Below are 17,695 nucleotides of genomic sequence, written 5' to 3'. Positions count from 1 at the left end.
ATTCAATGAGAAAATTAGCAGTTAGTAATTTTATTAATATACTTTAAGGCATTTAATTTAGAAAGTGGAATAAGTAGTGGTGACTGTATTTTTTATTTTGGCAATTCACAACTGATAATTGTTCATTGCTGCTTCTGTCTCTACATTTCCTAGATTGTGTAGTTTGTTTAGAAGTGAAATTGGTATTCTATATGTTATTTGATATTTTAGAAATTAGGAGTTTGACCTGACTTAAGAGGAAGCTCTAGTCATTTCAAAAAGAGTTGGTTTCCACATGTTTTAAAAGACATGCCATGCTAAATTTTATTGTTAGATATATGAAAGTAAATTTCTTCAACATATACATATATTTCTGTAATATTCACATAACATAAAAATCTACTTTTTTGTATCCTAGAAAGCTAATCATGTGCTCATAGCAAAGAATTGGTAGCAGATTTTTTTTAATATATTTTAATTTCCAAAGCTCATTGCTTCTTTATGTAGTGGACAGAGTACAAAATGGAAGTGAAAAACCAAAACTTGCATTTGCATTCTGGCCTTGGTATGTAACTATAATCTCTTCTATGGTTGTAGTTCCCCAAGTATAAAATGAGGCTTTGGAAGGGAGGGACCTCCAAGATATTAGTTCCAATTTAAAAATTCTATTATCCTGACAAGGTTCCACATCTGGTGTCTGTCAACAGATGAATGGATAAAAAGGCATGCCTTGTATATACAATGGAATATTATTCAGCCATAACAAAGAAGAAGATCCTGTCATTTGTGAGAGTACAGATGTACATGGAGGACATTATGCTAAGTGAAATAATAAGCCAGGCACAGGAGCTAAGTCCTCACTTGTATATAGAATCTCACTTATATGTAGAATCTAAAAAAGTTGAACTCACAGAACAAAATTCTCAACTACCACTTAAAGAAACTAGAAAAAGATGAGCAAATTAAAGCCAAAATAAGCAGAGAAAGGAAGTAATAAAGATCATAGTGGAAATCAATGAAATAGAAAGCAGAAAAAATGTGAGAAAATTAATGAAACCAAAATCTGATTCTTTGAGAAGATCAATAAAATTTGTAAACCTCTATGCAGATTTTTGGGAAAAATAAAAAGAGAAGTTACAAGTTAACAATATTTGGGATGAATGAGGGGACATTATGACAGAATCTACAAATATTAAAAGGATAATAAGGATATTCAATAACCAAGAAATATTATGAACAGCTTTATGCCAAAAAAGCCTGCAACTTAGATGAAATGGAAATAGACAGTTTCTTTGAGAGATACAAACTATCAAAGCTCAGTCAATTAAAAATCATCTAAATAGTCCTCTCTTCCCACAAAGAACCCTCCAAGCCACATGATATCATGGATAAATTCTGCCAAACATTTATGGAGGAAAGAGTGCCAATTTAACACAGACTCTTCTAGAAAATTTAAATATAAAGAATACCTCCCAAGTCATTTTATGAGGTGAACGTTACTCTGAAACCAAAATCAGACTTTACAAGAGAATAAAATTATAGACTAATATCCTTCATAAACATAGATACAAAAATTAAAAAGGAAAATAAAAGATTAGCAAAGATAATCCAATAATATATAAACAGATAATACATCATAAATAAGTGGGATTTATCCTAGAATGCAATGTTGATTTAACATTCAAAAATCAGTTCAAGTAATTGATTATATTAGCAAACAAAAAGAGAAAAAAAATATGATCATCCAAATAGACACAGAAAAACCATTCAGCTAAATCCAACATTTATTTCTGATGAAAATTCATAGCATACTGAGAACAGAAAGGAATTTACTCAACCTGATAAAGAGCACCTATGAAAAACCTACAACTAAATCATACTTAGTGGTAAAACACTAGGTCTTTCTCACCATGGTCAAACAAGGCTGCACTCACCACTTTTTTTTTTTTTAAACATTGTACTAGAGGTTTTGGCCAGTGCAAAAAGAATAAGCAATGAAATTAAAGGCCTCTAGATTAGAAAGTAAGAAGTAAAACTGTCTTTATTCACAGACCACATAATCATCTTTGTAGAAAATGAAATAGAATCTACAAGGTAGCTACTAGAACTGGTGCAGCTAGGAAGGCTACAAGATTCAAGATCAGTTGACAGAATCAGTTGGATTTCCATACACTAGCAACAATCAGAAATTAAAAATTTAAAAAATACTACTTACAATAACAAAAATATGCCATTCTTAGAAATACATAAAAGAAAGATGCGTAAATACCTGTATACTGAAAACTACAAAACTGCTGAGTGAAATTTAAAAAGACCTAAATCAGCTGAGAGCTTCACCATCTGTAGTATTCCTGCTTTCATGGATCAGAAGACTCAGTATGGTTAACATAACAATTCTGCCCAAATTGACCTGTAGATTCAGTGCGATTCCAATCAAAATCAAAGGAAGATTTTTTTTCCTGTTGAAATTGACAAGCTAATTTTAAAATTCCTACAGAAGTACAAAGGCCCTGGAATATTCAAACAGCTGTGAAAAAAAAAGAACAAAATTTGAAGGCCAACAGTAGCAATTTCAAGACTTTGTAAAACCGCATTAATCAAATGTAGTTTAAGGCATAAGGAAAGATAAGTAGTTTAGTGGGACAGAATATAAAGAAAAAAATCCACACATCGCTACTGATTTTTGACAAAGGTGAAAAGACAATTTAGTGGAGAAAGGAGCTTTTCAATAAGTGGTTCTGAAATAATTGAACATCCATATACAAACAAATGAAACTTTGAACCATATTTCACACCATATGTAAAAATTAACTGAGTATTAATCACTTAGACCTAAATATAAAACTTCAAACTAGAACTTCTAAAGAAAACATAGGAGAAAATTTTGCAATCCTAAGTTAAGCAAAGCCTTTTCAGACATAACACAAAAAAGCATGATCCATAAAGGAAAAACTTGGCATATTTGACTTCATCAAAATTAAGAACTTTTGCTTCTCAAGATACATTGTTAAGAGAATGAAGACAAGCTTCAGACAAGAAGATATTTGCAAAGTATAAATCTGATTAAGGACTTGAATCCAGAATATTTAAGGAACTCTCAAAATTCAGGTAAATAGGAAAACAACCACCAAATATATAAATGGACAAAAGATTTGAAAAGACAGTTCACCAAAGAAGCTATATAGATAGCAAATAAAGACATGGAGAAGATGCTCAGTATCATTAGTGATTAGAAAAATGTGAATTAAAACCACAATGAGATACTACTACATACCAGTTCCTTGGCAAGGTTGGTGAGGATGTAGATTAACTGGAACTCTCAGACACTGCTGGTTTCAGCATAAAATGGTACAGCTGCTTTGGAAAACAGTTTGACAGTTGCGTAAAAGTTTAAACTTGTACCGCCATATGATCCAGCCATTATACTCCTAAATATTTACCCAAGAGGGAAAGATCATGCAAATACTTGGTGTAAATCTTCATAAGCAGGTTTATATATAATAGCCCCAAACTAGAAACAACTAAACAACCCAAATGCCTATCAACAGGTGGATAAGTAAACAAATTCTGTAGTATCTGTACAGTGGAATACTACTCAGTAATAAAGAATGAAATTGACAACACATTAAACAAGGAATGTCAAATTATTGTGAATGAAAGAAGCCAGACAAAAAGGAATATACTGTAGGATTCCATTTACATAAAACCCTAGAAAATTTTAAAATTACCTATAGCAACAGAAAATAGATAGGTGTTTGTATGTGAGAGGGACTTTTGGGAGCAATGGATAATATATTAATTATCTTGGTTGTGGTGATAGTATCATAGTAAAATATTTCTGACTTTTGCCAGAAAATGAACTCAAAATCTTAAAACACAGTAAACACTGATTAGTGAAAAGAAACTCATCTAGGTTTTTTTATCCTCAAAAGAAGGACATTCTAGTTTCTTACTCAACAAAAATTTAAGTGGAAAATTAGGTTTGCAGTTTTACTAATGCATACTTTTTTTTTAAATTTCAGGGTCTTGCATATTTGCATACTAAAGGCAAAATGCATAGAGATATCAAAGTAAGTTTATTTAACTCAATTTAAACTCAATATGTTTAAATTTGATAATTTTATTGATAGGAATTTTACGATGCTAATTTAATAATATTTGTATTTTTGTTTTAGGGTGCAAATATTTTACTGACAGATCATGGTGATGTAAAATTAGGTATGTTATTTCAAATTCCTAAATTTTTTTCCAAAAATGTTTTAATAAAATTTTAAGTGAGAATTAACACTATACAAATTTAATATTCATATGAAGAACAACAATAAGATTCATCTTTGATCTACTAATTTTACTTCTGAGATTAAATTTAAGGAAATTAATCCTGAAGGTAAAAAAAAGTCCATATTCACAAAAATACCAATCATAACATTATTTATAACAGAAAAATGAGAACATAGGTTTAGCAGTAGAAAAACTACTTAACTGTGATAAATCAACTTATGGAACAGTATTCTGTCATCAGAATTAATAGTTAATAAGAATAAGAGTAAAATCCCCTAGTGTGTTTAATGGCAAAATGAACTATATGAGTCTTCAGTTTTTCAGAACCATGTTTAACAACAACAATAAAAAAAAGTTTATGCATAGAAAAAGGCACTTTTTAAAATAGCACTAAAATATTAACCTGGTTGTGTTAGAATAAAAGGAATCCAGGTAGATGTTTTATTTTTTGCTCTTTTTTACCAAATTAACTCAAGGAACTTTAATGAAAATTTTTTATTAAGTTTGTTTTTAATAAAGTATGTTTTCATTCTAGGAAAGTACCAATAAGTTGTTTTCTTTTAATGATTATGTTATGAACCAAACAAGAAGATACTTAGCATTTTCTCTAGCATTTACATACATTTCTCTAGCATTACTATCTGAGTTATTAATAATGGCATGCCTGAGGGTAAAATTTAGAAATGGTGGTTGTATTGAAAACTAAAATTTTCTGCTCTGTCTTTTCCCCACCAGCCGACTTTGGTGTGGCTGCAAAAATAACAGCCACCATTGCAAAGAGAAAATCTTTTATTGGCACCCCTTATTGGTAAGATATTATTATGATTGAATTTTGTGCATTTTCATTTCTTCTATCTTAGTGACGAGCATTGATTCTTTGTAATACAATTCATACTTGACTGGAGTCTGGACGCTTGCATGCTCCTTGATACTATCATAGCTCTGATTGGGTTAGGGAACTCTGATACTCATTTTCATTGTCTAGCTTTCCCTGTGTTAAAGTGATAATAATTCCTACTGTCCCTGGGATGTTGTGGTAAGAGGACTCATAGGTATGAGATTTTCAAACGAAAATTGTGTTACAATCTCTTGTCATTTTGTTACCCTTTCTTTTGATATTGCTTCTATTTAATCAAGGACTTCAATTTCCTGGTTGTTAAAAAAAAACTCATGCATCCTACCCTACCACTAGTCTTTACCAGTCACCTTGTTTCTAATGCATTCTACCAATTACTGATAAAATCATCTAAAACATTGCTTTTGTTAACGAAGTTAGATAATTGAAATGTAATGGAAAGCCTTGTAATAAACCTTAATATGTAAAATGATCTAGTATTATAAAAGGTGACATTTAAAGTTTATATGAAAGATTGGGTTCTTTAATATGCAGTGCTTTGATAATTTATTATTTGGAGAGAATTTTAAAGTGGCTTCATACCTCTTACCTAATCCAAAATAAATTGTGTATGGAACCTCAGAGTTACTGATCAGGGCTGATATATAAACTCAATTTGACATATTCACACTTTATCTTATTAGCAAGTTTTTATATAAAGTTTTAAAACTCATATTGTTAATATTTTTCCTTTAAAAATAAAACTCACTAGTTATAAAATAAAAATCCTCACTTTGATAAAAAAAAACTGTATATGGAAATAAATATAAAAACGAAATTAAAAGAACTATCAGTGACTACTTCAAGAGTTGAGTAAGCCTTTTTTTGGAGTAAAAGCATAAAATACTGCTAGATTCATTTGATAGATTTAACTATATGAAAATTTAAAACTTCTCTATGTCTCTGAGCTTAAACAGAAGTAAAAGGCAAGTAATGAGCCAAGAAATAAAATGACAAATGAATTTTTAATTAATATGTAAGTTCTTAATAAATCAATAAAAAGAATGTTTCCTTAGAAGCAGTTATTCAAATAAAATATTTAAGATCTCATATAATATGAAAATTATTTCTCCTAATGATGACCAGAAATGCAAATTAAATAAGCAATAATATTCTTTTCTATCAAATCGGAAAATATTTGGAATCATGAGTAGTAACTACCACTATCACTAAATACTTGACATTGAAAATGGACGTGAGTAGAACAGTTTTGAAGGATAATTTGGCAATAACATTTTTCAAAACCTTAAGCAATGTGTATGTTCTTTAGTCTCAATTCTACTTCTAGTAGTTTATCAGAGAGGCATACAAATATTATATGAAGAATTTTGTCATGATACTTTAATAATGAAAAATTGAGAGAAAGTATGCATATACAATAGGAATTAGTTAAGGAAGTTATATATATTCAAATCAGTGGAATAAGTTGCTGATATTAAAAATCATGTTGTAAAAGATGGATGGCCAAGGGTAGTCTCATGATATACTGTGAATCAAAAAAGCAAGATTGAATGTAGAATATGCAAATACCATTTTATAGAAGATGTGTATGTGTATAAGTAAAATTTGTCGATGAAAATGTGTGAAACAGTGGCTCTCTTTGGATGGGATAATGTTTGACTCTCCATGTGTTCCATGCTCTTCTATCTCCCTGGATTTGTACTTGTTTCCCCCTACTAAAATGTCCAGGCTCCTCAACCCCCTTAGCTCCCTGCTGATTCATTCTGTAAGTCTCACCTCCTTTGGGAACTTTTCTCTGACCTTCACAGGGATTTAAGTGTTCTTTTTCTTTTCCCATGTTATAAAACACAATTCACAAAACAGAAACTAAAGTAAGACAACACAATTTTTTCCAGATCAAGCAGTATTCAGAGGAAAGGATTCAAGATTTTTAAATAATAAATTTTAAAAGGATACATCAGTGTGTGGTCTTTATTAAGTCTTTTCTAGTAGTTTCTTCTTTCCTAATAAACACCTCTCAGCCTCTTTCCCTCCAAGCAGTCTAGTGAGTATAGCAAAAAGCAGATTTCATATCACTTTTTTAAAATAAAATGTTATATTCATTGATTCTTTCTAGGATGGCTCCAGAAGTTGCAGCAGTAGAAAAGAATGGTGGCTACAACCAACTCTGTGATATCTGGGCAGTAGGAATAACAGCAATTGAACTCGGAGAACTTCAGCCACCTATGTTTGATCTTCATCCAATGAGGTGTTCTCAGTTTTTACAATTATGCAGTTATTAATGAGATCTTCAGGGAGAGTGAAATACTGATAACTTGGGTCTTCCAAGCTCATTTTAAAGCATATTAAAACAGTAAAGGTGTTCTGAAGGACTAGGGATTTTCTCATCTAAAACCTGATCTACCTTGTATTGCTGTTTCTAAGACAACATGAAGTGAATCATCCATACTGTCTGAAACTTTTCCATAAAACAAATTTCTCTTAATAATTATACTAGGATATAGCAGTTATCATTTAAAAAGTCTTTCTAAGTCTTTGTTCATTCTTCCATCAGTTAAAAATGTTTCTTTTTTTGTCCGAAGTGGAGTTATAAACAAATGATAGAGTGCAGATGAGTTTTTTTCTATTCTCATTTGATTTTGTTTCTTTTTACTTTGCCAATGAAGAGGTAGATGCTTATTTAGTATAATCATTTATATTTTAGGGCATCTTGTCTCAGAAAAAAATATTTGAGAGACTTTGAAGGTGTTTTTAATACTTTGAAGGAAAAGATAAACTGGGCTAAAATTTAAACTTTTGAAGTAAATAGTATAAAGTAAAAAGGAAAATCAACAGAATAGGCAAAGTATTCTCCTAACATGTGATAGACAGCAGATTCATTTATATTACATAGGTAACTCATTCAAAAACTCTGTGGGCAAAAAGATAACTTGTTTATGAGAAAGTACCAGATTCTAAAGAAACATGGAAAACTATTTAACCTCACAAGTAACTAAAGATATACATGTTAAATCTGCTTTTAGCTGGAATGCTGATAAGTACAGACCTGTAGGAAAATAATTTAAATGTTATTTGTTATGGGCAATATAAATGTTGCACTCATTCCACTTTTGGGAAAATCATACTTAGGAAATAATCTAAGAAAAGAAAAAGCTAAGAATTATCTATTTCAGGATTACAGGGGAAATATATGAATGTCCAAATCCTTCGTGAATTGTTAAGCAGTTATTTAGCAGTTAAGGGCAGCTATTATGTATGAGTAAACCGAAGCAACATGGAAAATTGATTATTAGTGAAAAAAGCAGCACATAATATTACCTATTATAATTATAATAATGTAGCAATTGGTTAGTATTTAGATGAAGACTAAAAAGAAGAGCAGAATATTTTAAATAATATCTTAGGGTGGGAGGAATACAGACTTTTTTTCTTTCTTTAGGCTAAATTTTGCTTTATATATGAATCATTTAATTTTTAAAAAGAAAATATTCTTGATATTTAAAAAAGAAATACCAAAGAGTTTGCCTGGAAATGTGCAAGGGGTTTGTGGGAAATACTGAAATAAAACTTCCTTCTTACATCCTCCATCCTTCTATCCCCATAGTCCATAGAAAATGGGTCAAAGGTGAATTCATAGAGAAGGAAAGTTGTCTTGCAGGTTAACTTCTGTATCATTCATAACAACAGAATGTGGGAAATTATTGTCCAAAAAGGGAAACAGACTAGGAAGTGAATATAATTTGCCTATACACCCAAAATAATGGTAGAGGCCAAACTTCGGTTAAGCATACAGTCTACAGTTAGAGTAACATATCATCTCTGTGAGCTGCAGAATGATGTACAATTACGTAGACTTGTGCTTAAGATCTAATACTAGTTATATGTGTAACAGTATGGTAATAAGAATCTTCTCTAACATTTGGTCACTTTGCCTAGTGAATAGGAGCTTGTTGGAAGTTTAAAGATCCTCTCTATAGCCAGGAAAAATTTTCCATAAGTATCCTAAATATAAAATATTAACTTCCGTATCCCATACCAGTTTTCATCAGTACCTACATTTGTAGTAATCTTGTATAAATTCATTATAGAATATTGATTTTGATTATTAGATGTAATAAGAAAAGTATTTTGTATTGCTTTTTAACTGAAATTTTAATTCCAGGGCCCTCTTCTTAATGTCAAAAAGTAATTTTCAGCCTCCGAAATTAAAGGACAAAACAAAATGGTAAGTTATAAAATACATAGATTTATAGCATTTTATGGTTGAAAGGGACAGAAGTTCAATTCCCTTATCTTACGGGTGGTGAAACCGAAACCCAGAGACATTAAACTGTTTCCCTGAAGTTAGCACATCTACTTCACTTGCAGAGTTATGGCAAGGATCAAGGTTTATTTTCTGGTCAGTGTTCCTTTATAATGATGTACTGCTCTCATAAAACTCTGATCATTTTATTAGTATTTTGGCAGCTTGGATAAGAAGTGTGGTAAGGCAAGGACATGAAATTAATATATTAAGATTTTGGAGATTCGTAGTTTACCGTGTATTCCTTTGCTTCCATTAATTACATGTTGATTTTCATGGGAGGTGATAGGACGATGTTTCCCAGATACAGTGACACTTAAAATCAATCCCCACTGGCTTTTCTCTACCTTCCTTGTCTAATATTCAAAAGGTTATTACTTGTTTGCATCTTAATCTCTTCTTTCTTGTACAAAGTAAAGCAGTTTGCCTATTCTTATAGTCCAAAAGGATATCTTCAATTAGATGATAAAAATGGTAATGTTTTTCCATACATTTAATAAAAGAAATTGTGCAAATAAAAGTTTCCAAATTCTTAAATTCAATAATTCTTCATATGAATTCTGTATGTGTATTTATTTTTTCTGGAGAGATAATCCATATCTTCCTTCAGATCTAAGAGGCTTGTCCCCACTGGCTCTAAACCACTTTTTTGTGTCTTATTAGCCTGTCCATGCATAGTATTACTTAGGAGCCAGGACATCTGGGGATCGTGCCGGGAGTGAAAGGCAGATCACACTGTGGAAATAAAATTTATTCCCTACTGCCAGCTGTATTCTTTTGTATTGACATGGGTTTCTTCCTATTCCTTGTTACCCTAAGTTCCTAAGCAACTCGAACTGGAGAACTTTATGGCAGGAATGACTGAATATTCGTTCAGGAGTGCATGCTAGCTAAATTCACAGTTAGATTCCAGAATAGTTGTTACCATCAAAGTACCTTTGCCAGTCTCAGGTTCTTTCTCACTCCATGGTATATCTGCCACAAGCCACCACATATAACACAGAGATTTGATTTCTCTGAAGAGGACTGCTGTGTTGTTGGTATCATTGGGAATGACTAAGGTTATTCTCTTTGATTCTTGCCCAATCCCTCCTCCAGTGGAATCTCAGCAGTGGTACAAATACCTCTTTCTGCCATTAATTAATAATCAAAATATGATTTTTTAAATTTATGTCCCCTTCTTTTCCCCATTTGATCAATGCAGATGATAGGAAAACTGATCTGGTTAGTCAGATCACTCCCTCTCCTTTGCCCTTGTTCCTAAGAAATTTAATGATCTTTTAAGAGTTTAAATAATCTCTTGCATTACCACGCTACCTCCATGCCATCCACCTCTTTTAGTATAGCAGAACATGTACATACTGTATAAACTACGCAATGAGAAAAGCTCATTTTGACTCTTAAGTGGTACCTAGAACAAAAGGTTATAAACTTTCTGGATGACACACCTACCCACTTCTAGTTTTTCGTGTACATTTTTGAGGTTATATATTACTGTTCTGTTAACTAATTGCGTTTTACTAAAGAGATGAAGTTGACACATGTCTCCAAGGAATACACTGTGCTTTGGGTTTAGTTTTTTGGCTTATGTATATAGCGCTAAGGGGCCTAAGGAAAAAAATCATGTTTTCAGTCTTTCTAACTGCCTAAATTTTATTTAGTAACATCAAAAAACTAATATTAGTGAAATATTTTTGTACATGTCTCTTTTTATTTGAAGGTCATCAACATTCCATAACTTTGTCAAAATAGCACTAACCAAAAACCCCAAAAAAAGACCAACCGCTGAAAGACTTCTGACTGTAAGTCATTGAATTTATAGGAGAATTTTCTGTAGTCATGCAGTAATTAGGCATATCACTACAACAACAATATTTAGGTTTCTAATATAAAAATGTTAGTGGTCTCTTACAGCAGGGGTTAGCAAACATTCTGTAAAGAGCCAATAGTAACTTGTGGGCCATGCCATCTCTGTCGCATCTCTTCAATTTTGCCCTTGTAGCACAAAAACAGCCATAGACAGTACACATGAAGGGTATGGCTTTAATACCCAGTAAAACATCCTTTATAAGAGGAGGCAGTGTACCAGATTTTGCCTGTGGGCTGTAGTTTGCCAACCCCTGCCTTAGAGAAAACTCTTAAAAATATTGCTTTCATCTAAAATTAATTGTTTTTTCTTGGCTTCTTTTGTAAGTTTATAGCATGCTTTGTGTATATATGTGTTTCTAAAATACTTTTATATCAGAAAAAGATGATTACAACAATCGAAGAAAACAATTTAAATGTTCTAAAATTTAATTATGTCTTTGTACATTATCATAATTTTATTGAATTAAATAAATGCAAGTGTAGAATACACATGCTTTTTTCTTATTGTGATACAAACTGCCATAGTATTCATTTGCATATTATTATAATGACGTGGGTAATGAATGCCATCATTATAGCCAAAGTTGTAATTTGACAACCTAATATAAATCAGTTAACTTTACACAGAGAAATCATTTATGTTATAAACTTACCTCACAGTGGTTCTTTAGCTTTATAATATGCAATTATGAATTCTCTGATTAATATTTTTACTAATACATTTTCTAATTTATTTGTGTTAGTAGGCTCCCAAATGCTTGTCTCTGATAATTACTGAATGGAAAAGTACAAATAACAGTTTCTAAAAGCCATAGATTTTACATCACGAGCATACTTACGAAGTTTTGTTTTGTTTTGTTTTTACTTAGCATACATTTGTAGGGCAGCCAGGTCTCTCTAGGGCCCTAGCAGTTGAGCTGTTGGACAAAGTGAACAATCCAGACAACCATGCACATTACACTGAAGGAGATGATGATGACTTTGAGGTAAGGAGTGTTTGCAGTCTGATATTTGAAATGAATGTTTAACGTGGCCTTAGAGTTTGTGTTCTAATTCACTCTTCTAAGTTAGTTAAAACAGATTTAGTAACAAAGATTAATCAGCAATATAAACTATACTCATCCTGCATATAATTACCAGTTGATACTTTTTTAAAATTATGGCATAATATGCATAACATAACCAATTGATACTTTTCTTAATCCTACTTCTAGAAAACACTATATCATTTTATTTTCTTAGTTGGCTTGCTTAAAGTTGTTAAGAGATAGCTGAGATTAGAATCAGATCTATGCCTTTCCCCTCCCAGAAATCTAGAAGTGTTTTCTCTTCTTCCTAGACCTCAACTTCTGTAGTGAGAGTTTGATCTTTCTCTAAAGAGAAAGGACATCTATTTCCAAGGAAATACAGGTTTTAGGAACACTGCTTTGGACTAACAGGATAAAAGTTTAGCCAGAGCACATTTTTTTCACAAAAGAGACTCCCCAGAAATCCAATTGGTCATTTCTTTAGTTTCTCTAGTCTACAGATCATTAACAGGATACAATTTTTTTTTTAATTAGGATGAGGTTCCCATAGGTTGTCTTTTCCAATATGTATTCAAAACTATTATTTGTTATATAATTGCATATAGAGTTATTCATAACTATGCTTGCCTTCTCTGAAAATACTGTAGAATTATTCTGAATATATTTAGCAACACAACATGTAAATCAGGAAAGAGGGACTTCTTACCCATTGTCAGATACCTGTTTGTGCCTGTACGTGTAACACAACTGTATTTTTTCACTAGTGTCTCTTCCTCTCCTTTTATTATTTCTTTTTATTTCTATGTTTCTCTAAATCTGTGTCTTCATTTCTATTTTATGTCTTTATTTCCCTTTATACCTCTGTCTTCAATTCTTGCAAGACTATAGAACTGAACTTTACGTGTTACTGTTTATTGAAAGAAATTGTCTACGTCATGTACTTAAATTTTAAACTATGTCATTTAAGTATCATGATAACTACTAACACTCACTGAGTAGTCATTGTGTACCAAGTATTAGGCCAAATAACTTCCATGTTAACTCATCTAATACTCAAAAGAGTCCGTGGCAATAGGTACTATTACTATCCCAATTTTACAAATAAGAAATGAAAGAGAAAGATCAGAAGTAATTTCATTTGTCTAAGATCATATGCTTAGCAAGTAGTAGAACCAGGATTTGGATCCAGACAAACTAACTTTAGAACCTGCTCTTAGTTAATATACCATCATTTCTATGTATGTGCTTAATAGAAATAGTCATTAAACAATCTTTGCAAACTAATAATTGCATAGTATGTAGCATAGTTCTATTATGTAGTAGGTACCTGATGAATATTTTGTTGAATGTTAAGTGAACTTTAATTGAAAATATTAAATAAACCAGCCATATATAGATTTTTTCCTACTTAAACCACCATTTGCCAACTTGTAATAAGATTTTAATGTCTTAAAAATTCAAAATTATTTAAATTGTTTTAGCTTAAATATAGGATTAGATATTACTTGATACCCCAATTAGTGTTTCACTGGTTGTGTAAATAACTAAACTCCTCTTTTATTGCCCACACCATTTTGCTGGGCTTCCCAAATCCACTCTTACCTTTGGAATTCTCTATTTCTGTTTAATGATATTGCCAGACTTTTTAATCCTTGAAATGAAATCCTTGTTCCAGGCAGTTGAGGACACAAGAGTGGATAAGATTGACATAATCCCTGTCTTTAGAGAACTTATGGAATGGTCTCAAAAGAAATACAGAAATACAAACAAATAATTTACATGTGTGATTACTGTTATGAAATGGGGAAATACGGGCTATATTTTAGGAACAGGAATTCACTGTAGAAGCAATATATAAGCTGAAAACCTGAAGGATAAATGGTAATTAGAGGACAAAAGTAGGTAGAAATGTTCTGAGCAGAGGGAATAATAGCATGTTTGAAAGCCTGGTGATGAGAGAGAAGGCAGTGTACTTGAGGAACTAAAGAAAAGTTAGTGTGTTAGAACAGAAAACAAGGAAGGAATTTGTGGGAGATGAGGTTACAAAGCTAGACATTTCAAATTTTAAGAATTGGAGGCTTTAGTCTAAGGGCAGCAAAAGCCATTAAAGGGTAAGGGAGTGATGTAATCAAATATCACTCCCTTAGCATTTTTTTTAAAGGTCTCTGTGACTTCAGGTTGGTGATTCTTTCCTGAAAACCTGAAAAACAAAGTTATCCAGGGTAGAGATAGTGATGTTTCAGACTAAGGTGGTAGGGCAAGGGAAAAAAGTGGATTCAAGAATAATATGAAAGAAAAAAAAAATAGGCCAGAGACATCTTCCAGGTAATGAGGGGTCACCGTGACCTCATTCTTGGCAGTTGTGTCATTTGAACCCTTGTATTTGAAAAATGTCTGAAACTGATGACATCATTGATGTGCAACTCACTTTCTGTACTTCCATAAACTTATTAGAAGTGGATTTGATGTCCACAGAAATATGTTAAAAGGAATTTCTAAACTACAGTACCATGTTCTTTTTTGTTCCTTTTATTATAAGTCTTCGTTGTGTAGAAACAGTTTTGAATACACAATCACATTTAATTATGAGAAAACGGTAAGTTTGCATTATAGTTAAATAAAAAGAAGTGAAGACTAAAAATTTGAAGAAAAGAAGAATAATATGAAAGAGTTGGTGATTGAAGGTAGACATGAGTGGAGAATGAGAAAAGGATTACTCTCAGATTTTGGCTTGAACAGCCAGGTGGATATAAAAGTGCCACTTATCAAGGTAATAATACTAGAGTAAAATCAGGTTTGGGAAGAAAGATGAGTTCAGTTTTATATATGGTGATTTTGATATTGCACCAGACTTCCAAATGGAGAAGGCTCATAAGGAGTTAGATATCTGGGTATAGCTTGGGAAGAAAAGCTTGGACTAGAGATATAAATTTGAGAGTCATTAAATACAATTGTAGTTGATAACTTAAGGAGTAAATGTAATCATCCGAAGGAAGCATATAGAATGAGAAATGAAGAGGACCTAGGACAACTTCCTGAGATTTCTCCCAAAATTAAAAAATCTAATAGGCTAAGAGGAACAGTAAAAGATTAATAAAGAACATTAAAAGACAGAGAAAGTTCCAACAAGAAGACTGCCTAGAAATTACACTGAAACATACTTACAGTAATTCATTTATGAATTTAGTTGTGAAAGGGAGGAGTAAGAGAGCAGTAGTTGGAGAAAAATGAGTTGGCTGTGGATTTGTTTGTCTTTCGATCTGTCGGTCTGTTTATTGGCCATTCATTGATTGATTGATTTTTATATGAGGCAAAAAGTGTTGAACAGGATTAGATGTTTATGAAGAAGATTTAATAATTAGATATAGAAAAGTCAAGAGAAGCAAAATGCATAGGCAAAGTCCCTGAGAAGGAAGGAGAGGGCAGGATCTAGATTATAAAGAGGGACTTAATCTTAAAGATACACTTCTTGAAAAGCTTTCTTTTGAAGTGTGGCCAGGATGGTGGAGTAGGAAGACCTTGAGGTCACCTCTTCCAATGAGTACACCAAAATATAGCTATCTATAAGGATGTCCTGAAGACTGACAGAAAGGATTTTCCACAACTGGTGATGTAAAGCAAGAACCACAATGAGATCGGTAGGAGAGATGGGGACATGGTATAGTCAAGACTCACACCTCTGGGTAGGCAGTCCACAAACATGAGGATAATCACAATTGAAGAGATTCTTCCCAAGGAGAGAGGTGTCCTAGCGCCATATCAGGATCCCCAGGTGAGGGGTCCTGCACTGAGAAGACGAGCCCCAGAACTTCTGGCTTTGAAGGCTAGTGTGGGCTTGTGTACAGGAGAGCCAGAAGATTGTAGGAAACAAGAACTCTCCTTTTAAAGGGTGTGTGCAAAATCTCACATAGTCCAAGTTCTAGCACACAGAGGCAGTAATTGGATAGGAGCCTGGGTCAGACCCACATAGTGATATTGGAGAACCTCTCAGAAAGGCAGGAGACAACTCTACTCCCCCTAATCACACAGATGCTGGTGACAGCCATTATTGGAAATTTGTTCTACCACTAAGATACTGTTGTTGACAAGCACCATTTTGGATTTCTCCCTCTACCCTATTAGTCCTGGGGGCTTATCACCCACCATGGGCTGGCACCAACCCTGGGCCCTCCTGGCCCCCACAGCCAGCCATGCCAAGACCTGGCCCTGCCCACCAGTAGGCCATCATCAGCCCTGAGACCCAGTCCCACCCACCAGCAGGCCACCATAGCACCAGGCAGATCATAGTAGCTAACTGAGCTAGAGGCCAGGCCTACCTACAGTGGGTGGCCTTGCCATAACAGAAGGACTCACTAAACCCACTTAGGGGCATCCCTAGAGCATATAGCTCTGCTGCCCAGGGGGGTGTGCTGCTGGGCCTCAAGGGTGTCTGTTACATAAGGTCACTTCTCTAAGACCAGGAAACATAACTGATCTACTTAAGACTTACAAGTAAACACAGAGAACTAGGCAAACAGAGGCAGAAGAATATGTTCCAAACAAAGGAATAAGACAAAAATCTCAGACGAAGAATTAAATGAAGTGAAGATATGCACTCTGCCTGATAAAGAGTTTAAGGTAGTACTCATAAAGATGCTGGATTAACACAGGAGAAAGATGGAAGAACACAATAAGGATTTTAAAAAAGAGAAAATATAAAAGAGAACCAAGTAGAGCTGAGGAATACAGTAGCTGAAATTAAAAATACACTGGAAGGAATCAATAATAGGAATCTAACTAAGATTAGATTAGATAGAGGAACAGATTGGTGAACTGGAATACTGAGTAGTAGAAATCACCGAAGATTTGAAGAGGAAAGAAAAAAGATAAAAGAATTATAAAAAATGAGAATGGTTGAAGAGGCCTCTGAGACAATGTCATGTACTAACATTCACATTCAGGGATCCCAGAAGAAGGAAAGAGAGAGAAAGGGGTAGAGAACTTACTTGAAGAAACAATAGCTGAAAACTTTCCTAACCTGGTAAAGGAAACAAACCAAGATCCACATCAAGACACATTATAATTAAACTGTCAAACATTGAAGATAAAGAGAGAATCTTAAAAACAGCAAGAGAAAAGCAACTCGTTCTGTACAAGGGAACTTCCATAACATTCTCAGCTGGCTTTTCAGCAGAAACTCTGCAGGCCAGAAAAGAGTGGCACATTATATTCAAAGTGATGAAAGGAAAACATCTACAATCAACAGTACTCTTTTTGGCAAGGCTATCATTCAGTTTTGAAGGAGAGATAAAGAGTTTTATAAACAAGCAAAAATTAAGAGAAGTCAGTACCACTGAACCAGCTTTACAAAAAATGTTAAAGGGACTTCTCTAAGCAGAA

At 33.0% G+C, this 17,695-nt stretch overlaps 1 protein-coding gene across 1 annotated transcript in view; it reads left to right on the top strand.

The window, feature by feature from the left end:
* Positions 1 to 17,695, top strand: part of MAP4K5 (mitogen-activated protein kinase kinase kinase kinase 5) — a 112,795-nt gene that overhangs the window by 51,566 nt on the left and 43,534 nt on the right. The window contains exons 7-13 of the mRNA XM_031453706.2: positions 4,002 to 4,049; positions 4,155 to 4,197; positions 4,996 to 5,068; positions 7,233 to 7,364; positions 9,279 to 9,341; positions 11,140 to 11,221; positions 12,158 to 12,274. Of these exons, the coding sequence (XP_031309566.1) occupies positions 4,002 to 4,049; positions 4,155 to 4,197; positions 4,996 to 5,068; positions 7,233 to 7,364; positions 9,279 to 9,341; positions 11,140 to 11,221; positions 12,158 to 12,274 (558 nt within the window). The remainder of the gene's footprint in view (positions 1 to 4,001; positions 4,050 to 4,154; positions 4,198 to 4,995; positions 5,069 to 7,232; positions 7,365 to 9,278; positions 9,342 to 11,139; positions 11,222 to 12,157; positions 12,275 to 17,695) is intronic.

This window comes from Camelus dromedarius, chromosome 5, assembly GCF_036321535.1.
Source record: "Camelus dromedarius isolate mCamDro1 chromosome 5, mCamDro1.pat, whole genome shotgun sequence".
In the NCBI taxonomy this organism is placed as follows: domain Eukaryota; kingdom Metazoa; phylum Chordata; class Mammalia; order Artiodactyla; family Camelidae; genus Camelus; species Camelus dromedarius.
Note: the sequence above shows the minus strand (reverse complement) of the source record. Positions and strands in the feature narration are given on the sequence as shown.